The 25,266-nt window shown below is 41.3% G+C and overlaps 1 protein-coding gene across 3 annotated transcripts in view; it reads left to right on the plus strand.

Annotated features, from left to right (window-relative positions):
• LOC145780806 (echinoderm microtubule-associated protein-like 6) overlaps positions 1–23,648 on the plus strand; it is a 39,963-nt gene extending 16,315 nt beyond the window's left edge. The window contains exons 1-24 of one of the 3 annotated variants that reach the window (XM_082592445.1): positions 916–4,169; positions 8,285–8,441; positions 8,955–9,037; positions 9,305–9,509; positions 10,043–10,124; positions 10,553–10,695; positions 11,116–11,252; positions 11,647–11,769; positions 12,163–12,400; positions 12,638–12,758; positions 12,899–13,080; positions 13,510–13,629; positions 14,014–14,196; positions 14,465–14,580; positions 15,224–15,316; positions 15,793–15,950; positions 16,223–16,328; positions 16,473–16,661; positions 16,814–16,986; positions 17,371–17,530; positions 18,384–18,487; positions 18,863–19,016; positions 19,399–19,499; positions 21,863–23,648. In XM_082592445.1, coding sequence (XP_082448571.1) covers positions 963–4,169; positions 8,285–8,441; positions 8,955–9,037; positions 9,305–9,509; positions 10,043–10,124; positions 10,553–10,695; positions 11,116–11,252; positions 11,647–11,769; positions 12,163–12,400; positions 12,638–12,758; positions 12,899–13,080; positions 13,510–13,629; positions 14,014–14,196; positions 14,465–14,580; positions 15,224–15,316; positions 15,793–15,950; positions 16,223–16,328; positions 16,473–16,661; positions 16,814–16,986; positions 17,371–17,530; positions 18,384–18,487; positions 18,863–19,016; positions 19,399–19,499; positions 21,863–21,887 — 6,360 coding nt within the window. In that variant the 5' untranslated portion in view covers positions 916–962 and the 3' untranslated portion in view covers positions 21,888–23,648. Of the gene's footprint in view, positions 1–915; positions 7,669–8,284; positions 8,442–8,954; positions 9,038–9,304; positions 9,510–10,042; positions 10,125–10,552; positions 10,696–11,115; positions 11,253–11,646; positions 11,770–12,162; positions 12,401–12,637; positions 12,759–12,898; positions 13,081–13,509; positions 13,630–14,013; positions 14,197–14,464; positions 14,581–15,223; positions 15,317–15,792; positions 15,951–16,222; positions 16,329–16,472; positions 16,662–16,813; positions 16,987–17,370; positions 17,531–18,383; positions 18,488–18,862; positions 19,017–19,398; positions 19,500–21,862 lie in introns of those variants that run through there. The other 2 variants (XM_082592446.1, XR_014290674.1) reach the window with 2 other exon arrangements.
• Positions 23,649–25,266: the final 1,618 nt, after the last annotated feature.

The following is a 25,266-nucleotide window of genomic DNA, read 5'->3' on the forward strand; positions in this document are numbered from 1 at the left end:
TATCCAGTCTAGGCAAAAAACGTTTTAGACATCATTTATAAAACATACCTTTGCTTGGTGCAAGGTTATGCCTGTCTAGTTAACTCTAGCTAGTTGTGTAATTTGTTTGTTATCCTAGGGTAGTCTTTTCAGGTCTGCCAAGGATTCATTTATGGTATGTGCCTTTGTCTAGCTCACTTTAGCTAGTTGTGTAATTTGTTTTGTTATCCTAGGGTAGTCTTTTCAGGTCTGCCAAGGATTAACTTTTTGGTTTGTGCCTTTGAGCCTGCCATGCTGTAAAGTTTCTTTGAACTTTGTAACTAGTTGTTTGTTATCCTAGGGTAGTCTTTTCAGGTCTGCCAAGGATTCATTTTTTGGTTTGTGCCTTTGAGCCTGCCATGCTGTAAAGTTTCTTTGAACTTTGTAACTAGTTGTTTGTTATCCTAGGGTAGTCTTTTCAGGTCTGCCAAGGATTCATTTTTGGTTTGTGCCTTTGAGCCTGCCATGCTGTAAAGTTTGTTTGAATTTTGTAATTTGTTTGTTATCCTAGGGTAGTCTTTTCAGGTCTGCCTAGGATTCATTTTTGTTGGTTTGTGCCTTTGAGCCTGCCATGCTGTAAAGTTTCTTTGAACTTTGTAACTAGTTGTTTGTTATCCTAGGGTAGTCTTTTCAGGTCTGCCAAGGATTCATTTTTTGGTTTGTGCCTTTGAGCCTGCCACGTTGTCAACTTTGTTTAAATTTTGTAAATAGATCTTCACTTTGGGCAGTCTTGTCAGGTCTGCCAAAGATTGAAGCTTCTAAGCCTGTACTCTGTCAGGCCACTGTTCTAGTCAGGTAGAACTGGTTACCGTTAAACCCTGTAATTTTAGTAGGTTGCTTACTGACATTCTCCGTAATATCGTGAAGGTCAATTGTCACCTCACCTAAGGTAAGTACCGTACAGATTTTGTTTTTTGTAGCTTGTATATTGCTGTGTGTTAATTATGGCTCGTAAAAAGCCCAAGCAAACTCCAAGACGGAGTAAGCCAAATGGTTATGCTAGTGGCTCAACAGAGCAGCATGAGGCCGCCTCTAATATTAGTGGTCAACATGACAGTAGCGAAGAGCTGCCAGGTCTTGTTGTGTTAGAACAAGAGCTGGTTGAAATCGAGCTTGGCATAACTTCCATCGACATGGAGCTATGCTCAAGTGATGATTTCCTGAGCTCTTCTGAAGTTTTGGAGGTAAAGAAAAGATGCCTTGAACTTCAAAGGAAGCTCTCCCTTAAACGTTTAGATTTACTCAAATGCAAACCACAGCAATCAGGCTCAATAGAATCTAGGATGAACCGTATGGGGGAAAGCATTTATGGTTTGCTTGAAGCATGCTCTACCCTCATTCGAAGCTGTCGAGAGCAATCCAAGCAAGTGTCACATCAAACATCATCGGTAGTTATGGATGCAGGCAGTGACACAGGCAAAGCTGCTGAGTCTAGCAGTCACGTGACACCCCGTGAGAGTGGTGTAAAGATACCACCTGTAAAAGCAGAACAGGGTATCCTTCAGGGCAGCAGTAGTGCTAGTAATATTCTTAATCCTTACACATCTCCCTTTCGCACTGAAGCTAATAATAGTAGTGAATTTCCCATCGTCGTGCCTCAACCCCAGCTCAGTGCAGGGTTTCAAAATGTTCATGGTCCTCGGTTGTCGCTGGAGAAGTTTGACGGCAATGTGTTAAAGTTCTTTAACTTTAAAAGGCGTTTTGAGCGATACATTGAGTCAAATTATCTAAGTTTTGAAGATCGCATCGCCTTTTTGGAGGACAATTGTGTAGGCCAGGCCTTGGAAGTAATATCTGGCCTGAGTTGCTTGCAAAATAGTGAAAGAGCATATGGAATGGCATGGGATAGATTGAGAAAAAGGTTTGGCAACCCTGGAAAACTCATGGCCAAAGTGAAGGAAGATTTGCTGCAAGGACCCCCTATTTCAGAGTGGGATGCGCCAGGCCTCACAAAGCTCTGCGACAAGATGTATAAGTGTGAAGTCAGTTTCGATGGCTGGGGTAAGTCTCACCTTTTAAACAGTGACGAGGTGCTTCAACGGCTGTTCCTGCGACTTCCTTATAAGTTAAAGGAGCAGTTTGTTCATGTTAATCACTTAGGATCGGACTGTGCCACGTTTGGTGATTTAAGAGTCTTGGTCGAGGATGCAGCCTCTCGAGCCGACAGCCAATATGGCCATCTTATGCAACCAGGCAAAGATGTTAAGAGAGCTCCACAACCATCGCTGGCTCGATCTAATCCGCAAGGTGGCTACAAGCGTGCTTCGGTTTGCACAACCCAAGAGCAGATTTCCCAATCTGCTAACCATAAGCAAGAGTCCTGTTGTTTGTGTGCAGAGTCGCATGCCCTATGGAAGTGTGAGATGTTTAAACAAAAGCCTGTTGCAGAAAGAAGAACCCTGGTGCAAAAGCATAGACTGTGTTTTTGTTGCTTGAGAGCAGGCCACAGAGTGGTTGATTGCAGATTTAAGAAATCTTGTGCAACGTGTGGATCGAGGCATAATTCACTTCTGCATGTAAACCGTGTGGAAGAGGAAAGCCCCTCTGCTCTGAAGAAGGGCATCTCAGCAACAACGTCCGCAACTGTGCCAGCAACATCTGGGACAACAATTTTTAAGGTTTTGCCAGTTAAGGTATGGGCTGGGGACCCCTCCAACTATACTTATGCTTTTATCGATGAAGGTTCTAGCGTCAGTCTATGCTCCTCAAGCCTCGTATCTCGCTTAGGGGTTGCTGCGACAAAAAGCAATGTGGAGTTGCTGACCACCAATGCTGTCTCCTTTCATGACAAGAAAATTGATTTTTTGGCTGTGCAGGGAATGGAAGAGCAGGCTGTGTTTTCCGTTGCAGATGCTCTGGTGATGGACCAGATTGTGGATGTCAGCCACAGTATTCCCACCGAAGCACTTAGTAGTGCATATAGTCATTTGGAGGACTTAAAGTTCCCTGAACTAAAAGATAGGAAGGTTGAGTTGTTATTGGGCAGCGATCTTCACCAGGCTTATCTTTTGCAGGAAGTTCGTACTGGCGCACCAGGAGAACCATGTGGACTGCACACTCTTCTGGGTTGGACCATTTATGGGAAAGATGGTGGCGATAGGCAACTCAACTCACCAGTAATGGTAAACTTTCTTAGCGTAAAGGAGTCTTGCGATAGAATGTTAAATGTATTGTTGCAGGATTTTAATGACATCGATGAGCCACAGGCCCCCTGTCCTTCAATTGAGGATAAACGTGCGCTGCAGATCATGCAGGACACGGTGAAGAAGGTGGATGGACACTATTCTGTAGGGCTGTTGTGGAAGGATGAAGACCCGGACTTGTGCAATAATCGCTCTATGGCACTCAAGCGCCTAGAGGGAATGAAGCGCCGATTTATTACTGACCCGGTGTTATTCAATAAGTATCGTGATAAAATGCAGGAATATGTTAAATGTGGCTATGCTGTGCCACTTGAAACTGGTGTGGTAGACACACCAGGGAAGACGTGCTATGTGCCCCATCACTGCACGACCAATGCGGCCAAGTTTAGAGTCGTTTTCGACTGCAGCGCGAAGTTTAAAGGCGTGTCATTAAATGACAAGCTGCTTCATGGCCCAGATCTCACCAATAACCTTGTAGGAACATTGTTTCGCTTCAGGCAACATCCGATCGCTGTTGTGGGCGATATTAAGGCCATGTTTTCCCAAGTACGCGTAGACGAAGGGGACAGGGATGCCTTTCGATTCTTATGGTATCCGGACGACGATCTCAAGCGGGAACCTATCGACTACCGCATGCAAACACATGTGTTTGGAGCAAAGTCGTCGCCATGCTGTGCTGCCTTCGCGCTTCGGATGACTGCCAAAGACAATGAAACAGGTGCCGATCAAAACACTGTTAACTCAGTTTTAAAAAATGTTTATGTTGACGATATTTGTCATTCATGTGAATCGCCGGACCAGGCTATCGAACTAATACAACAACTGCGTGAACTATTACAAAGTGGCGGCTTCCATTTAACTAAATTCCTGTCTAACAGTGCAGAGGTCTTGAGTTCTGTGTTGCAGGAAGACTTGGCGTCGAAGGTCGATTTGCCTCAGTGCCAGCTTCCAACGCAGAAAACCCTTGGTGTTGTGTGGAATGCTGCGAGCGATTGCATGGAGGTGAGGGTGAGTATCCAACAAAAGCCTAACACCCGGAGAGGCGTTCTCTCCATGATTTCGCAAACATACGACCCACTAGGTCTAATACAACCCTTCATTTTACCTGCTAGGCAACTCCTGCAGCAAGCATGTGACGCTCAACTTGATTGGGATGAACCCCTTAATGGCCTTGGGCCAGTAAACATTAATTGGGAAGCTTGGTTAAAGGCCCTTCCAGAGCTTGAATGTGTTTCCATCGCTAGAAGCCTGACTCTTTTTGGTAAATGTGCTATCCGCTTTGAATTGCATGGTTTTTGTGATGCCAGTACCAGTGGCTATGGGGTCGTGTTTTATGTTAAAGTATTTTATGATGATTCTGTAGTAATTTGTAATTTTCTATTTGGAAAGTCTCGAGTGGCTCCATTAAAGCCTGTTAGCGTACCTCGCCTGGAGCTCACTGCTGCTGTGCTCGCTGCCAAAGTCTGCAATTTTATCCTGACGGAGTGTGATTTTAAATTCAATTGTGTTGTCTTATGGACAGACTCAACTGTTGTGCTGCGTTACATTAATAATACTTCGACTCGTTTCCACACCTTTGTGGCTAATAGGCTGAGCACTATTCACATGCTTACCAGTGTCAATCAATGGCATTATGTACCGACTACTTTAAACCCCGCTGACCTCGCGTCTCGGGGAGTTTGGCCTGATAAAGTTAATACCGCTAAGCTTTGGTTTAATGGTCCTAAGTTTTTGCATGATGTCACGAGCAATTGGCCAAACCAGCCCGACTTTGTTGGCGGAATTTCGTCAGACGATCCAGAGGTTAAAAGCATTGAACATTGCTCAGCTCAGCAACACGCGATTACGGACTCAGACTCTCTCTGTCGGTTGTTTACCCGCTACTCGCATTTCCACGATCTGCAAAGAACGGTTGCATGGTTGCTTCGCTTCAAATTGTACCTGAAAAGGAAATGCCGAGATGACTCCTTGACTGTTAAGACAGATTCGCTCAGTGTCGAGGAGATGGACGAAGCTGAACTTGCCATTGTCACAGCCGCCCAGCATCAAGCATACCCGACGGTGTTCGCAGTTCTCCATAACCACCCAGGATTTGACGCCCCGGTGGAACTCGTGTCCGACCTGCAGTTGAAGAAGCATGTGGCTTTGAAGGAGCTACAGTCCCTAAACCCCTATGTTGTTAACGAAACGTTAAGAGTTGGTGGGCGATTGCAACAATCTTCTCTGTCAAGCGGAAGAAGGCATCCGATCATTCTCCCATATCAGCACCCAATCACCGATCTAGTGATCATGAGGTATCACGAACGAGAAGGACACATGGGATGCTCACAAGTCCTTACCGCCATTGCTTCCCGTTATTGGATTGTCAAAGGGCGATCAGCTGTCAAAAGGGTCTTGCATTCCTGTATGAACTGTCGTTTTTGGAAAGCTACCGCCGGAAAACAGCAGATGGGCAACTTACCTGCTCCACTCGTAAACAAATCCATTCCTTTTCAAGCTGCTGGCACTGACCTTCTTGGTCCATTGATGGTAAAGAGCGGCCGCAGCAGTGTTAAGCGATATGTTTGTATTTTTAATTGTTTGGCGACCCGTGCTGTGCACTTTGAGGTCGTGCAATCCCTGGAGGCAAGTGCATTCATTCAAGCCTACCGAAGATTCTGCAGCCGTAGAAACGTTTGTCCTACTGATCTGTACAGTGACAACGGAGGAAACTTTGTTGCTGCAGACCGCGAACTTCGGCAAGGACTCAAGAACCTCCATCAAAAGAAAGTCACCGATGCCTTACTTCGGCATGAAACGAACTGGCACTTCAACCCTCCGCGTGCTTCACATCAAGGCGGCTTCTACGAAATATTTTTTCGTTTATTAAGAAAATTGATGCGGTCGCTGGTAGGAAACGCTACGTTGGATGAGTTCGACCTTCTAACGCTGGTAGCAGAGATTGAAAGAATTTTAAACGATCGTCCCATCACTTCGCTCCCATCGTCACCAGATGATCTGCAAGCCCTGACTCCAAGTATGATACTCACCGGATCAGCTTGTGACACCCTACCGCCAGATGTTTTTATGAAGGCTGACGGTTATCGACGCTCTTGGAGAAAGACCCAATACCTCACAAACAAGTTTTGGGAACAATGGCTGTTGCAATATCTCCCTCTGTTGCAGCCCCGACAAAAGTGGTTTGGCACATCTCCAAGCTTGAAACCAGGCGATTTGGTACTGGTAACGGACGAGGCAACTAAACGTGGGCACTGGCCCAAGGCTATTGTAAAGGAAGTTATGCCGGACACTAATAAACTTGTCAGACGCGTGCGAGTAAAGGTTGCTGACGGTACAGAGTTTGTTCGCGACATCAGAAAGATCTGCCTGCTAGAGGGCAGTATGGACTTTTAAAATGACAATTTTGTTTTCTAGGCTGGCTGGTTGGCACGATTGCACAACTGACATTGCTCATGCTGCTTAGGTTTCATATTTGAATTGTATTGCGTGTTTGTGTTTATTTTACTATTATTATTCTTGTGCTCCTCACTACCGCAGCTAGCGCGGTGTCGTCGATGCATTTGCATCCAGCAGTTCTGCCATAACTGTGTTATTGACTCCCATCAATAGTGTTGTTTCTATTTGCATCCTGCAGTTATTTACACTGTAGCAGTCTAGCTCTGTTTTTGGTCTGACTATTTCACACACCTGTCTCACTACTAAAGCTTTTGCTATGTGCGATATTATTTTTTGTGTTTTGTCAATTCATTGCTTAACTATCACGACTCGACTTAACAGTCGCGTGTTTTTTCTGGTAGCCTACTTTTGCTCTGACGTTAATGTCACTTGCGCTGGTCATAGCATTGCGCAGTATTAGGTTGTATGTGTGCTTTTGTTTATGCCATATCCCCACTTCTGCCACTGGTACCATGTATGTTATCATTTGTTTTTCGTGTATCCGTTTATGCTGACTTCCAGTTGTCGGTAGACTTATGTTTTTGTGCTTAATTTTAGCAATCGCTAAGCATGTTGGTCATAAGGGTTTTTTAACTCCTCTTGGGCGTGTCTTCGATGTCCTTCTGTAGGCTACTGTTATGCATGTTCTATTAAGTTTGTGTGTAATGCAAACCAGCCTTTGTGTTGCAATTGTGATCCTTGCTAACCGCGAATATTTTTGATTCTGGTCGATATTTGCATAATTCATGTTCATTGTCGTTTATTTGGCCACCTTGTGGCAATTAGTTGGTTTGTATTTTGCTTCGTTGTAATCGTTTTACAGTGGTAAAACCCTCATTTGTTAAACTCTGGTTTTGGGGGTGGGTATGTTAGAAACGATTCCCCGCCCATTTAATATTATTGTTGTATCTCTGCTCCATTCTATTTTCATGCTTGAGTGACCCGGCCATGCATTAACAATTTTTGCTAGTTGATCTTTCTTTTTACGTTTTGGCATGGACTGGAGTGGTCATTGTTTTATAAATCTGGAGAACTGGAGATTTGGAGTGACTAGGGAATATGTAAGAATTCGGTAAGCAACTGTTTGTTTCGTTTTATTATTGTCGTTTTCAATACACCATTTCTTCTAATAAGTAAGGCCTGCACTTTATCCAGTCTAGGCAAAAAACGTTTTAGACACCACTATCTCTTGTGCTTCTGTCTTTCTTGCGTAATCTGCCTGAGTCCTTGTCTGAACAATCAATTAATTTTACCTCTGAAATACTTGACCCGTTGCGCTGTGTAATTTTCAGTTATCATTTTGTGTGAGCGAGGCAGTTTCTCAAATGTTTAGATTTGACCATATTTTTGCTGTGATACTATATGATTCTATAGCATTTCTTTCAATAATGTATTTTTCTTAAAGACTTGAAAAGGGCTATATGACTAGCCGAAAACGTTCGCTTGTTGTTTTTTGTTTTTATAATGTTAAATGCAGTGTTGTTGCTTAGTTATGTCTGTTTAAGTAAAAATATTTCCAGTGACATCAAATTTTTAGAGCTTTGATAGAAAGTTTACTTTGCTGCCCCAAATATGTAAAACCCAAAACATAATTCAAATGTAAAACCCAAAACATAACCTTATTGAAGTTTGTAATATTTTGATGCGTCCATTTTAAATTCTCGGCTTGTTATTTTCAACCACCCAAGGGCTTCGTGACTGGAGGCAAAGATGGTGTGGTTTGCATTTGGAACGAGTCGTTTGAAGTCTGCGTTCGATCCTACGTAATCAATGAAGCGAATCTTTCCTCAAAGTCACGTGGTATTCTGACCGAGAGTAATCCCACCGTCCGAGCGATCTGTCTTGGTATGTGACAAGTTTTCTCGCGGTTTAACAGACAAATCTTTTTATGAGGTTATTGGTTCATTCCTCGTTAACAGGTAATGGGATGGCGCAGCGGATAAGGCGCTCACTTTCCAATTATGCAATCCTGGTTCGACTCCCGGCTTAAGCTGGTTGTTGATAAATACCACTCACCTCCACCCAGGGTCTAATAAATTAGGTGGACATAATTTCTGAAGGAAAGGCGGCCGAGAGAAATGAACTGGCTACCCTCCTCTCGTAAGTGCTGAAAGCCGATACTTGAATTCAAGTATTGGACACCTTTACCTTCTACCTCGTAAACAACGTTGGCTACATTTTTCTGGTGACTCGTTTTTTTTAGAAGTGATATTTTCTTCCGCATTGTTATTTTGCTTTTGGTTAAAACGGGATTAAAACAATTGCTGCGAGGAAACAATCGGCCACCCCCACTAGTGGGGAACAAACCGACGATGGATTATGATGATGTTGAGTAACAAAAATGCATATTTCATCAAGGTAACACCAAGATATTGGTCGGAACAAAGAAAGGTGAAATCCTCGAAATTGATAAAGAAGGACCCGTTAGCATATTGGTGCAGGTGATTAATCACATGGTTAACAGTCAGTGGGCATTATTTTACAGTACTTATAAAAGTTTATAAACTACAGTAGGCTACAGTACACCAAAGGATGTAAGGATTGTAAGGTGTCGAATTCCATTAGTAAAGATTTTGTTTTAACTGAACTTTTGCGGTTGAAATAATTTGTTATATTTCTTCAACTAGGTGCCTGATTGGGAAGTTTTTTTTTCATTGTCAATCAACACATTAATATCCACATCATTTCATTCTTCTGTTTCACGGCAGGGTCATGCCGAAGGCGAGTTGTGGGGCCTTGCTTTCCATCCTTCTAAGGACGAGTGCTGCACTGTGTCGAACGATCTGTCGCTGCGTTCTTGGTGTACAACCTCAGGGAAAAACCGAATGCTCCGCCACCGAAAGTTGACCGTCGGCGGGCAATGCTGCTCTTATTCTCCCGATGGCAACGCTATCGCTGTCGGCTGCAATGACGGTGAGATTTTAAGGCGTGATTTTTATGCTTTTGCCTGTGGCGTCTTTTCAAGCTTTCTTGCACGGTAGTTCTTCGTATGGTGAGCTCAAACTGTGCTTGTGATCGAGTAAATCACATGTTAGCAATGAAATTGAAAGCCTAGGCGTGCTTTAACCGGTCAAAATTAATATATAAAGCACTTGATGATATATTCTCTTGCCTAGTGTTGGTGTACATTACGTGCATCACTGATAATTTGACACAATCACACAAAAATTGATCACATATCTTGGGTGTGACAGTAAACCAATTACAATTTACAAACGGATGGAACTTTCTGCAATCTGAGGAATGTCAATTTCGATCTTGCTATTGTTCACGACACAAAAACATGGCAGTACTGCATCCAGTGTCACCATCGTCTTGTCCCATCAACAAACCTGTTATTTTGTTGAACATCCTAGTTCCCAGTCATCGAATCAGTTTTGTTTTTTTTTACATTAATTCAACATCTGCAGTGTAATCAATTGTCACAACTGATTTGAACATAACAGGAAGTTTTCTGGTCGTTAGCTCCACAACGTTGGATAACCTGGTCAGTTTCCATCACAGAAAAGAAGCGATATCAGACATCAAGTAAGATATAGCAGCTTTTTTACGGTGAATTCGATTGCTTTTACGTTGTTAAACGTCTAACTAACGTAGAAACGTATGTCGGCTGCATAGCCGAGTGGTGACACAGCCCTGGCACGACGCTTGAATGGGTGGCGGTTCGATACTGCTCAAGAACACGCGGCTGTATCTTTGGCAGGACATTTAATGGCCTGAAGGTGGATACGAAGATCCTAGGCAGCAAAATCGGTCATTTTACATTGGTTTATCGTCTACAGGTGCTGAATTGATTAAAAGTCTGCTGAATCATGTAAAAATAACGAGTATGCCGCCTGTGTGGCTTCCTTGCCTCCCCGCCACCTGATCTAGGCTTCATGCAAGGTAGTTAAATTTAGAACAACAAAAAAAAACGTGAAAGTTACGGATTGACACGAAAAACACTGTTATTATAGATTTTCTCCTGGTGTTGGCAAATATTTAGCGGTGGGCTCACATGACAACTATGTGGATATATACAACGTACTTAACAGCAAGAGAGTCGGCGTTTGCAAGGGAGCTTCAAGCTACATCACCCATTTGGACTGGGATGCCAGAGGTAGGTTTTGTCTCCTGGTCAAAGTTGGCGCAACAAAGCAACTCCTCGATCTTACTTTCAACGATATTGTCAAATGTGACGAAGATGTTCTTCAGTCATCAGTCAATTCTTTCAACACTTCCTTGGAATGTTTCTATTGACAGGGACTTTTTGCTATAAGAGGAATCAATCGTGCTGGCTGATGAAACGTCACTAAACACATTTGCTTTGCTTTCAAGATCTGGTGGTTGTCTAAGGTTAAGCCCTATCTATCCCAACCATGTCCACCAAAAAACCTATACTTTCCTCTTTCGATGTTCCTCCGCCTTTTTGTTTGTTCGCGAGTTAATCTCTTATGAGGTCGTTGTTGGAAGTTCCGACTTCGAACTCTTGTAGTTTTACGTCATTTCAAACTTTCAACTATCACCACGTTATTCCCAGGCAAGCTACTCTGTGTGAACAGTGGAGCAAAGGAGGTTCTATACTTCGAGGCACCACGTGGGAAGCGGCAGACTATCAGCAGTGACGAAGCAATTGAGTGGTCATCGTGGACGTCTGTGCTCGGAAAGTCTTGTGAGGTGACGTAGGAAGTCTTCTGCAAACTAATTATTTTACTTTCTAGTTCTAAGCGTGGTAGAGGTTTTAAGAGTTTGATGTACCACAAATATATGAAGGTAAGCTACTAGATAAGATTCAATAGTGTTTTTCTTCAAGCATGAAAGTTACATATACGAAGAAATAACTCAAACGTTTTCGCCTTCCCCAGAGCCCCAATCAGGAAAGCTTCATGTGCAGTTAAAAGTGAAAGTTAAAACTTGAATTCTTACTCTTTTTGATGAACGCAGGATAGAAAACTTGTCGTTAAAATGTATATTTTTTAAGGTTTTGTCAATCTTTTAGTTTTTAGTATCCATTTTGCTTTAGAGTGATATAGAGTTACTTATTGGCTCAACTCATGCAATCACTATGCAGGGCATCTGGCCAGCCTATAGTGACGTGACAGATGTGAATGCGGCTTGTCTGGACCACACAAAGAAGTATTTGATCACTGGCGATGACTTTGGATTTGTGAAGCTCTTCAACTTTCCCGTTAAGGTGAACACGTGAACGATCGGGTATTGTTCGAAAAAGTGAAGATTCCTAAATTATCTTAACTTTTTCGATCTGTAAAATCACCACGAAATGAACAAAAAAGGAAGATCAGTTCACCTTATTCTTTCCGTTCTGATTATAACCGACTCTCTTGGTCGAACATCATCTTTTTATAAACAAGATATCTGTGTTAGTATTTAACCTTCTCTGCCCCATGAAATCGTCGGAAGAGAGCAATGCTTATTTTTTATTTTTTGGAAATAAATTTTTCACACTTGTTAGTTGTCTGCATAACTGTTTCAAAGCAAGTCTGTTTTAAAATTGGGGTGATAGATTTTTCGCATGTGTCGGAAATCCTGGAGGAATTCCACATTAAAGTTTTTTATAATCTTTTAGGAAAAACATTCCAACTTTAAAAAATACCTCGGCCACAGCGCTCACGTGACCAATGTGCGCTGGTCACATGACTCGTCTCAAGCCGGGTCGATAGGAGGCGCTGATACCGCGCTTCTCTTGTGGGCGAGACAAGACATCGAAATATCGGGTCGGAGTCTTTCCAAGTCTGAAGGCTCACTGACTGACTTTAGCTACCAGGGAGCCAGCGAGGATTCGGATACAGACTCGGAAGAAGAAGGTAGACAACTAGACATGGAGCAGTGTGATTATCATGGAGCTTTCGGGGTTGTGGCTTCAATTGGCTCCAACTTTCGAGCTTACTGTTTTTATGGACTTTAGAAAAGAGATACACTCGGTGGGGAAAATGCAATAACTGGCATAAAATTTTAAATTGAAAACGTTGTCTGTTAACAGCACGTGTTTTTTTCGTTGATTGCTTCGAGTATCTGCTACCAACCTTGAACTTTTCTTGCAGGTTACGACAGTGACGTTGCACGCGAAGACAAGATGGACTACAGTGCCAAAACCTACGCAGCTAATATCCGGGACACTGCTGGTGTGAAGCCAAATATGAAAGAAGTTGAAAACGCCAAAAAGTAGGTTTTTTATGTTTCCCCGACGAAAAGTTATGAAAATAACTATTTTCATTTTTTTATAACAAATTTTGCATTTTGCCGCAGGTGTATTCAAGCCAAAGTTGAGATGTTTGAAACTAAAACACGAATCTTTTCTCCAGAAGCAGAACGGCAGTGACCCGGGAGATCCCCAAGAGCGATCGCGTGACCCGGAACAGCCGATTGGCGGTCAGCAGGGTCACTGACCTGAAGCTTGACCACATCTTCGGCTATCGTGGCTTCGATTGCAGGGACAACCTTCATTACTTGGAAGATGCTTCTAGAATCGTCTACCACGCGGCAGGTATGACGTGTGCCGACCGCAAGCCTATTGTTACCTTTTACTTTGAATAATTAAGCACCGATTTTTTATTCACCGCTTTGTTTGGTCTAGTTTATGTTCCTCGTTTTAAAACATTACTTAGTCTTGCAAAAATGTCGAAAAGTTACGTGCCATTGATTTCACTACCGAGTCATTTTCCCCAGATAGCAAATCAACCGTATTTTACATTGATTCAACGTCTGCAGACGTTGAATCAATGTAAAATACGGTTGATTTGCTCTCTGGGCCAGTACATTCTTTGTTGCTTGAGCACACCAACAGAATTGCACCAATCGCTGTTTACTTCCCTTCATGACTCCGTCATATAATGTAAAGCAACGGTAATCTAACGTCACCTTTGTTTCTTCTGAAATTTGTGATTGATTATCACAAGAATAACCATTTCCGTAGGCGCCGGTATTGTCCAGGACCTGTCTTCCAACCAACAATCCTTCTACCTTGAACATACTGATGACATCATCAGCTTGGCTGTCAATCAAAGTCCGAAATATCGCAATGTAATCGCCACAGGTGAGGCGTGGCTGAAGCTCAGCTGACAAGTTTTGTTTCTTGGAAAAGCAATATACTTGATAAACAAGAATTGCGTTTCTGCGTTCCTAAATATTTTAGATGTTGAAGGTGGAACAAACTTGAAGACTTTTCCCTGGGCATCTTAATGAAGAATGTATCTTAAAGATGATCTGATAACCAGCATACCAAATGACTTTACACACCCTGAGCTACCAGCTATCCGACACAAAGCCGAATGTAAAACATTATAAGCCATTCAGCTCAAGCTGTTTTAAATTTTAAGATTGATAAATTAATTATCTAGCAAATTTTTAGTGGAGGAAAACTTGCCCTTTGCCTTCACATTTGCTTTAATAGTTTTTAATCTGGTCGCTTTGTTTCTAGGCCAGCTTGGAGTGTCTCCCACCATCCACGTGTGGGATGCCATCACCAAGAAATCTCTCTCCATCCTCCGTGACTTCCATTCCGAGGGAATCTGTGCTCTTAGCTTCAGCGTCAACGGGAAACTCCTCCTCTCTGTTGGTCTCGATGGTCAACACTCGGTGGCAGTATGGAGATGGCAGGAAGGCGAGACCACAATATTTTACCAACGACAATAATTTCACTAAAATTTTTGATAAAAAATCTACATAGCGTATAGTTCATCAGTAAAGCGTTGTGTGCAAAATGCTATTTATTTCTTCATTCTGCAATAAGTTCTTGAGATTCTTGCACGAAACTCGCCAACCCAAGCAAATCTACTTGTTTTACACTTCGGCAATATTGAGAATTAAAATTAAGCGTACAGTAATTTTAAAGTCACAATCTTTAAGATTTTGAAATCTTTCATGCGCAGGTGCGCTGGCGTGCAGTCACACTTGCAGCAGACGACGTATCTTCAACGCCCAATTCCGACCCGATTCAAACACCGCCTTTGTTACTGTTGGTGTGAAGCACGTCATGTTTTGGCAGGTATGCAATGCACATATATGTGTAACACTCTGCCGCGTAATCTGTCCGAACAGGGATAAAGTTAGGAACGAAAATACTGTTCAAGCAGATTGTGGAAGTGGCTAACTAACTGTGCAACCTGACCATTTCTCAGCCATTTGACATGATCATCAGTGGTTGTAATTTTTGTGTAGTCAGTGACTCTTTCACAGGAAGTCCGCAAACCCCCAAACGCTTTACAGTAATTCGAAGTGAGAAAAGATAAGTTTTGGTGCTTAAATTTTAGCAAATACTGAAATTATTGCATTCTCGGATCACCTTTGAGCTTTCAGTAAATCCCCAAAGGGTCCAGATCCCAAACTGGGAACTATTGCTTGAAACAAAGAAACTACTACACTAACTGCAATGGCCCGGCCTCAGTTTATGTCGTTAGGAGCTTTCTACTCGGTGGAAACGAGGACTTCATAGTTTTGCAAACTATCACAACTTAATGTCATTGACTCACCTTTGTGGTTTAATGCCAAGTACAAGCTTTTACAACTGCTAAAGTAGGTTTTAAAAGATGTGTTTTATAGAAAATAAATACACCACTATGAGTCTTCCATTTCGAACTATATACTAAGCAAGGAGGAGACCAGATTTAAAAGTCAAACTATCCTTGCAGATATGCGGCTCGGCTATACTGGGCAAACGCGGGGTACTTGGAGCGTCTAGTCAAATACAATCCCAAACGATGCTTTCCATCGCTTTCGGAACCGTAAGTTGTGGATAAGATTATTGTTTCTGGTGGCCCAGACAAAAAAATTTGAAATTTTGCTGTCTGGAGATGAGGCCGCCATCATCGTGTTTGTCCGTGGTTACGTTTTGTTGCTTCTGTGATGACCACTTTCAACTTTGCATACATCTGAGCTGGCTGTCTTCACCTTTATTTTTTTTTCAAACTTCTGTCTCTCCAGCTTCACTAAATCGTTCAGTGCAACTACTCATCTTGTCATCAAGACGTAGTTTTGTTCATTTCTGACGCAAGACATCGAGTTTTTTTTACATTTTGATCTGTGTTGGACTACATCTTAAACATCAGTTTTTCTCTATCAAACGACTGCAGTTTATTGGTGGTTTGTAGCACTGTTATTATTGTAATGTTTGCTCGCACAAATGAACGCAACGCAAGTAGTGCCACAAGCTTATGTTTAACATCGTTCCAGTTTTATTTGCCTTTATCACTTTCCACAGAACGGAATCACTTTCACCGGCGCCATGACTGGAGATGTTTACGTGTGGAAGGACAATATACTCAACCGCACAGTGACGAAGGTCCACGCTGGTCCTGTCTTCAGCATGTTCACCACTCTCAAAGATGGACTCATTGTGTCCGGTGGAAAAGAGACCAAGTTAGTTTCAATATTCTTCCTGTCGTGTAGCTTTCATTCATCATCCATTCGGGCGTGCCGGACACTATTAAGATAGTTAGCTTCAAACAGCAATTCCACCAACTGGTTCGAAAGAAGCAGTTGTTGCTTTTATGCCCCTATGACGTAATTAAGAATTTATGCAAACAACATTTTTTGCCCACGCTTGGTCGCATCATTTGCCGCACTTTAGCGCTGTCATTGCGGCCCATTGTCACCTATCCAATGAGTTAATAAATTGCTTGTCTTGGCAGGAACAGAGATGGATGCGGGGCCGTCAAATTGTGGGACCAGGAAATGAAGCGTTGTCGGGCCTTCGACGTTTCATCAAATGTTGTGAAATCTGTGTCGAGAGAGAAGGCAAGAGCAGTGTAATATTACGTTTTATCCAATTACTTCCTCTATTTTGTCCTTTAGATGTGCGACTGTAATGTATAACATGAAGAAAACGTGTTTGCTCGTTGAAATTTCATTTTTACAACGTCTCTCGGCATTAACTTCCAGGGTAAGATTTTGGTCGGAACCAAAGAGTCGGAAGTGATACAGATTGCTGAGAAGACCGGGGTGTCGGCACCGATTGTGTTTGGCCACACCGAGGGGGAACTTTGGGGACTCAGTTGTCATCCCAAAACTAAAACCTGTTTCACCTGTTCTTTAGACGGGACCGGAAGATTGTGGGATCTTTCCGAAAAAGTGAGTAAAATTCAACATTAAGCGTTGAGTTTTTTGTTCAGCGGTTTGAAAGTCTGGTTCAATACTTTTAAAAAATAAACAAAGCAGGCTCATAAATAGAAGTATTTACATTAGCATAACCACTTTTCGCTGGACAACGGTATCTTCTTCAGACAATGCTGTCTAAGTTTCCCCTCAACGCCGGATCACGTGCCTGTTCATTCACGCATGACGGAAACAAGATCGCCATTGGTCAAGAAAACGGAGAGATTTGGATCTTGGACATTGTTTCTATGAACCTTTTGGCAAAAAAGAGAGACCGTGGCGCCGCCATTTTCGACATAAGGTACTAGGTTTCGTATGAGTTTACATCAACCAAATACAACGTCTTTTTACATCAAATGGACTCGAAAGTAATTTTTCACTGTGATGGTAACACAGAACAAATATCTCACATCTTCAAAACAAAACGCTTCAGGTGTTTAACATTTATAAGCGTTTTCAAAATTCCAAATGAAGTCGGAACTCTACAATCAAAAACTCCATAGTAACCGGGATTCCCCTTTGTCCGGCACTCATTCATAAAACCTATTCTCATGACCCCGGTACCCAAACAACCTCAATATTCAACTTCACTTGGCGAGACGCGGTAGGTCGGATTACCGAGGCCTGGTCGCTTTCGTACAGTTTGCTATCATGTCCGTCATGAACGCTTTGCTTTTTCTCACAGATTCAGCCCCAATGACCAGATTCTTGCTGTTGCTTCTGAGCAGACCCTGGACTTCTATGAACTGACTTTGGACAACGCGTTGAACAGGGTTGGATACTGCAAACAAATCCCCAACTTCGTCTTCCAAATTGACTTCTCAAAGGATGGGAAGTACATTCAGGTAAAGAAGATTGCAAGAAGGGGTTCTATAATCGGTTGAGGAAACGTTTCGAAAGATTAAACCGCTTAATAAATGAGAATTAATTCCAGCTAGCAATATTCCTTTCTTTTCATAATAGTTCCTCCGTAATAAAATATGCCACCTTAAAAATATACTAAATATAAAAAAAGAATATCTGATCTTAATAATAAAGAATATCCTAAAAATATATCCATAGAATATACCCCGTAATACTCCGTAGTTTTATGATATTATCATGTCTGCTTTGAATTGACAAAGTTCAATATTTTTTCATCATCATCATCATAATCCATCGTCGGTTTGTTCCCCACTAGTGGGGGTGGCCGATTGTTTCCGCGCAGCAATTGTTTTAATCCCTTTTCTCCATTTCACTCTGTCCCTTGCATCTTCCTCCTTCAGTCCGACTTTTTTAAATTCATCCTTCACTTGTTGTTTCCACGTTCTTCTTGGACGACCGCGTTTCCTCTTCCCATCCACCTTTAGATCTAGTGCCGTTCTAAGAAAACTTCCTTCCTCCCTCCTTATCACATGTCCATACCATCTTACTCCATTTGCCCTTGCCAGTTGGTCTATGGTCTCTCTCATCTCTAGCATATCCAACAATTCTTCAGTCCTTTTTTCCCTTCTCGTTTTCACCCCACACATTGCTCTCACCATTGACCTTTCCGTTCTTCTCAGGATTGCCAGTTCACTCTCTCTCACTTCTGAATTGTTTCTTACTCAAAGCAGCAAAATTCAAAGAAGTTTACAATCGAGAACTTATTCGACTGATTGTCACCATAGTAGTCGTTACAAGGTTCTGGTAGTTACTTGCCACTCGTATTCATTGCAGGCCGGTACGGGAGCTTATAAGCACTTGGTGTTCCGCGTTCCATCCGGTGACCAAGTAACCGATGCCAAAATCATCAAGTCAATCACGTGGAACTCTTGGACCAGGTCAGTGTAGAGTTTCAGCTATTACCTTGATGGTTGATCTTTTTCAGCAATAGATATTGGATATGAAGGATGACCATCAGATAAACGTTGCAACTATTGCTGGAAATAATAATGATCCTGATAAACAAACTTCCGTATTGTTTGTTGATCATAGCTAAAGTAGAAATTGGTGTTTATGTTCATCATCATCATAATCCATCGTCGGTTTGTTCCCCACTAGTGGGGGTGGCCGATCGTTTCCGCGCAGCAATTGTTTTTATCCCTGTTTTTATGTTGCAAGCACCAATTTAAATCACATTGTCGAGCTAGCTTAAGAATGTTGGTTCTCAGCCCAAATGTCTTGCGCACGACTGTACTTGTCTTCATTCATTGCAGCGTTCTAGGCGATGACGTGATCGGGATCTGGCCGAAGAGCAGCGACAACGCTGACGTCAACTGCGCTCACGTGTCGCACGGCGGGAACGCTGTTGCTACTGGCGACGATTTCGGCTTCGTCAAACTGTTTGATTTCCCCTGCTCTGAGAAATACGTAAGGACAGTGCCGTACGCAAAAAGGAGGGGGGGGGGGCATTAAGGGGAATCAAGTATTGAACTATCGAAACATTTAATTGGTGGCTGGCTTGAAGTGTCGTCTTACAGTTTGGTTTGCAGTTTTTCATTACAAGATTGAATTCCCTTCATGTATAAATTATCATTTTTATTGTACCACTCTTTACTCTTTATGTTGATCATTTTATGTCCATTGAAATATCCGAATGATGTAAGCTGCAAATGCAGGCGTCCGAACTAGCCGACATTTTTTGTGTGTATTGTTTGGCGGAAGAACACAATCGAAAAATCTAAACGCAACAGGAAACCATTCGTACGTTTCAAGCGTTTAAAACTTTGACTCGACAACATTTTCATTGCAGGCGAGGTCCCGTAGATTTGTCGGCCATTCCGCTCACGTGACCAACGTGAGGTTCGTAGCAGACGACAGCACGTTGGTGTCCACTGGAGGGGACGATTGCTGGTGAGTGCTATGACGTTGCACTTTGTCACAAAGCAACATTTTTGCATCCGCGTCATGGAATTTCAAATGATTAAGACAGCAATGCAATTTTTTGAAGCCAATAACTGCCATGGTTGTACAATAGGGTGGGTCAAAAAAAACTTTTTCTTCCAAAACATGGCGGCAACCCCTTCAGATTATGAGGTTGGTCCTAGAAACTCCCCAAAAAAAATTAAGCAGGTTTGTTCAAGTATTCGCCAAGCAATGGCCCTTTGAAATTTTCAGTATGGACCATATGGGAAAACGTATGGTAAAAAAAAAAATTTTTTTTGGGGGGTTTTTAAGTGATTTTTTTTATCTCTATGCCCTTGCTAACATCTAAAATAATCACTTCTGACTGAAATCACCACATATCTGGTATCGATCGATGTTTAAAAGATACAAGAAAAGTTTAATTTGATCAAAAATAGTAGCAATATTATGCCTATTTTTGTAAGGGCAATCTTAGTTGAAAGCCTGAACACCGCGTCAAGGTGTCGCCCATCATCCAGGTTTCTCTTATTTGCTGTTAGATCAGGCAAACGAAACTGAACTAAACTCCTAATACGTCAATAATTACATCTTGGAGGATGACAATGTGGCTTTTTTGAACTCTGGATAATCGCGCCTTGCCCTTTCTACGCAATGAAGAATTACATTTCTTTCTTCTGCATCATGGGTTAAAATCCCTTTGTACTCTTCCATAATTCTCACTTCTCGGTCTGCCACATCGTTTACAACTTGTCTTTGATACTCTTTATCACTTTTTCCAATCTTCTATAATTCTGAAACTCCGGCCATCTTTCTACTGCATACTTCAAGAAACCAATGTCTCCCATACTGAATTGCAGCCTATGAAACAATAAAGCAGATCTTGCACCAACAACTTCATGCAATTTTGTGTCTACAGAGACCGAAGGAAACACTGGCTTTTGTGGAGCCAAATGAACATCATGATTTTTTTGTTAGTTGTGTGGATGTCAACACCTATTTACGCATTGAAGATGCTGTTGTTGCGAAACCAACTAGACTTGGAGCCACACATTTTGCAAGGTCTTCAACAATTCGGAAAATTTGTTGCTATTTTTTATGGTCCTTATTGGTTCCAGTGTCCCATTGCTTCTGAAGCGGCTGTCAATGATTTACCTTTTTATTAGAAAATGATGGAGTATACCTTTGTAGCTGAATTTTCAGGAATTCCAAATGTCGCCGTACAAGCCTTCACGGGCTACATGTGGTATTTGACAGGAGAGCTGGTGACATTCGCTTTATGCTCACATCAGCTTTCCACAGAGGATAAAGAAATACTTGCTTAATGCTTGCAAGCTGTATCACAACTACCAAAAAAATCATGGTGTTCATTTGGCTCCACAAAAGCCAGTGCTTCCTTCGGTCTCTGCTGACACAAAATTGCATGAAGTTGTTGGTGCAAGATCTGCTTTATTGTTTCATAGGCTGCAATTCAGTATGGGAGACATAATCAGACATTGGTTTCTTGAAGTATGCAGTAGAAAGATGGCCGGAGTTTCAGAATTATAGACGATTGGAAAAAGTAATAAAGAGTATCAAAGACAAGTTGTAAACGATGTGGCAGACCGAGAAGTGAGAATTATGGAAGAGTACAAAGGGATTTTAACCCATGATGCAGAAGAAAGAAATGTAATTCTTCATTGCGTAGAAAGGGCAAGGCGCGATTATCCAGATTTCAAAAAAGCCACATTGTCATCCTCCAAGATGTAATTATTGACGTATTGGGAGTTTAGTTCAGTTTCGTTTGCCTGATCTAACAGCAAATAAGAGAAACCTGGATGATGGGCGACACCTTGACGCGGTGTTCAGGCTTTCAACTAAGATTGCCCTTACAACAATAGGCATAATATTGCTACTATTTTTGATCAAATTAAACTTTTCTTGTATCTTTTAAACATCGATCGATACCAGATATGTGGTGATTTCAGTCAGAAGTGATTATTTTAGATGTTAGCAATGGCATAGAGATAAAAAAATCACTTAAAAACCCCCCCAAAAAAAATCTTTTTTTTACCATACGTTTTCCCATATGGCTCATACTGAAAATTTCAAAGGGCCATTGCTTGGCGAATACTTGAACAAACCTGCTCAATTTTTTTTTGGGGGAGTTTCTAGGACCAACCTCATAATCTGAAGGGGTTGCCGCCATGTTTTGGAAAAAAAAGTTTTTTTTGACCCACCCTATTGTACAAGCTTCACACTTGATACTTTCTTTGCAAATGCTTTTCCTAGCGAACAAATCTTTTCCTTGTTACACTAGTTCAATGTCAGGCAACATTAAAAAGATATTAACTGCGATGACGTTTCATTTGCAGCGTATTTGTTTGGAGCTGCAGCTGAAGATCGGCCCATCTTTTAACATCCGTTTTTCCGAAGGCGCTATAACAATGGCGCCCACTGGCGATGGCTAATTTAAGAATGGATTTTTTGCATCAATATTGTCGACAACCATTTTTGCACTGACTATTTTTTTTTCAATTTTTTGTTGCTTTATTCAAAAGCAATTATTGCAAGCGTTCGTTGTTCAGTATTGATGAGCAATTGAACTTCATTTCCAACATTGTATTCTTTGCTACAGTTCAGTTTTCGTTGCATTTTTCACAAACAAGACACTTTTTTTAAGATTCCTTCTCTTATATTTCCCACTGTGTGAGCACTTGTGTTTTGATGCATCTGGAAAACTTTAATGAACGTGAAAGCGATGTGTTTATGATGTTATATCTCCCCATTTGGTCTTCGAATATCGCTTGAATATTTTTGTTACTGTCGTGCAGCGTTAACGTTGAAACGACGAAAAATAGCGTCATTGCTAGATAATTTCAGTCCCATTTAGCAAAAGCCGTCTTTTTTACATTGATTCGATGTCTGCAGATGTTGAATCAATGTAGAAAAACACGGAATTTGCTAGCGGGGTTTCACGTTTAATATTCCGTTTAGTTTAAAAACACTGCATCCTATTAATTGAACATCCCATCTAAAAAGTTTCCTCAATGTGAAAATTGTGTAAAAACGGCTACTGTTTTCATGTTACGTACATATCCCATCTGTTTACAATCGTCTGTTATCTCCTATGCAAGCACGAATGAAATAATCACGTTGGTCATCACAAGAATTTGCCACCTGGCTGTCAAATCTTATTGATTTTCTGACGTCTTTCAATGTTTGTTTATCAAAATAGTCGTATCGGATAATTTCTTACGTGCTCCAATTGCCCAGACAGCAGATGAATCGTTTTTGCGTAGATTCAACGTGTGGAGACGTTGAATTAATGTAAAAAACGGATGATTTGCTGTCTGGGTATTTACTATTTATACTTTCATAATTATGCTATCATGTCATTATCCACAGTTGCAAGCAGTCCCGCCACTAGAGGGTACTGTCGTTAGTAACCAGCTTCGTCTGAGCCGATTTAATTTTTTTTGTATGTTCATATGATCAACATTGTTTTTGCAGTATATTAACGTTAATTATATCATAAGTTTAGACTTTTTTTATTGTGTCAAAATGGTTATGTAGGTGCGTTCTATTATTGTAGCACAAACGATCACTGTTGTCTTTTTATGCCAACCTATAACACGTTTAGAATTAGTGGCAATGCCTTTATAAAAAAAACTTTATAAATTTATCGCATTTCTGTCAAATAATGTTGAAAGATTGTCACCTGCTGTTGTCAGCATTGATGACGTTCAATATTTTCGTTACTTTTTTTATACATCGGTTGCTCTGGATCACCATTTGAATAAACTACACAGTAATTCCTTTTTATGTTTCATGTTATGTTGCTCCAAATCAGTCCTTTTTGCATTGATTCAACGTCTGCAAACGTTGAATCTATGTAAAAAATCTGATGTTTCTAGCTGGAATGCTATATTTTCGTTTGTTACTTCACATGCAGTCTCTGTTTGGATATCGTTAGTTATTTGTAGTGACGCATATCTTTTCAATAAACTCCCCAGGCAGCAAATTAACCGTTTGCAGACGTTAAATTAATGCAACAAACGATTGATTTGTTGTCTGGGTCTTAGCAAGTGAGAACTTCTTTGCTTTATCGTGCTGGTTGCAAATCTAAAGGAGAGTGCTCAACTTTCAAAAGTCCTTTGAATAAAGTAGAAAAAAAATTAATGGTTTGCTGTCTGGGATGCGATTCGTATCACACGAAGTGAAGTATACAGTAGATAAGGTGTGAGAAAATTCTGAACAGCGAAACCACTTACATTGATGCAACGTTGTTGGACGTGTGAGGAAATTGCCTGGTTTTAATTGAAAGCTTGTTTACACTGGACACTTTGGATTTACGTTCTAACTGCCACTCACAAGGCAGTTAGAACGTTACTCACCATCATAAAAATGCATTTTTTTGTCATTGGAAAACATAAGAAAAATAAATTCGGTTGATAAATCGTTAACATCACAGTTTTAAAGGCATCGTTTGGCAAGTGACCCTTGAAATACTCTGGCAACACAATTCCAATATGATTTTTCAGTTAAAAATCTGGTGGAGCTACAGCCTTGCCTGGGTGTTGTTCTGGACGCAAATTTGTTAAGTTTCGTTAAAGAATCGCCTGGGGCAAAAGACGCGTTGCGCTTGCCTCAAGAATGGATAGGAGAGGCATGCGCTTTTATCAGCGCTTCCACTCAGCGAACTGATATCAGCAAGGTATGCTATCTGGGCATAACCGCATGTAGTGTGTGGAAGGGTAGAATAACAACAGCGAAAGGTTCATGTGTCAAGACTTGGCTAGATTCGTCTTTAAGTCAATACGCAGTCGTCGGTTTACGTTTTAAATATCAATGTAAATAATTTTAAATAAGAAATATATTTCTTTGAGTAAGTTGTATGGAATGATGTTCTCTTAGTGTAGTCTAATAAAACAATGACAAGTTATTTACTCAAAAAAGTAACATGATTGCTTTTGCGCAACGGTTTGCATGATTATAATTTGTAGTCTGTCATCACCAACGGCACTTTACAATGGTGGATTAGCCTACGTCTTTGTGTACTGGGCAGCGAAATCGGGCAAAAAAATTACACCTTCGGCTTTAGCGTTGCCATATTTTAGAGGGTTGACAGATTTTTGTCCATTTTAATTTTTTTTTTAAATATGATTTTAATTTAAGTTGTGATCGAAATTGAAAAGGCGATGTAGCGGACGTCGTATGGGTTTGACTATCCGCCCACCTAGCTGTGAATAAGTAGGCCTATCCTTTAGCGACATTCCGAGCGCGGAAGTGCGGCGGGAATGAAGCCTCACCTGTCTGAGCGACATAATGTTCTAAACAGGTTTCATGACGGTAACAAGACATAGAATAAAACACGTAAGATCGCAAGACGCTACAGCGACTTTCATAAAAATTAACAAGAACAAACGCTTCTATTCTCTGGTTAAGTTGTAGAGATCAATACGAAGAAAAACAAACAATATTTTAGAAAAAGATTGCAAACAAAAATGTTATTGTTTTGTATCAAGTCGGAGTCAGCCTTATTTTAACGGCTCCGACTTCGGACACGCCAAACTCCTTCCGACTCTACAGCCCTGTTTGTGTACTGTACAGATTGCTTGAAAACAAATACACAGCACTGCAATAGTCACCTAGTTTTTGGTCGGAAATTGTCCACTGGTGGTTCAAATTGAAAAACATGTAAAACTTCCAATGCAGGATGGAATTATTACTTTGGAACGTAGAAATGGGATCAAGAACTCATCAAGCTGGGTTTGCA

The sequence above is a fragment of the Aplidium turbinatum genome, chromosome 12 (genome assembly GCF_918807975.1).
Source record: "Aplidium turbinatum chromosome 12, kaAplTurb1.1, whole genome shotgun sequence".
In the NCBI taxonomy this organism is placed as follows: domain Eukaryota; kingdom Metazoa; phylum Chordata; class Ascidiacea; order Aplousobranchia; family Polyclinidae; genus Aplidium; species Aplidium turbinatum.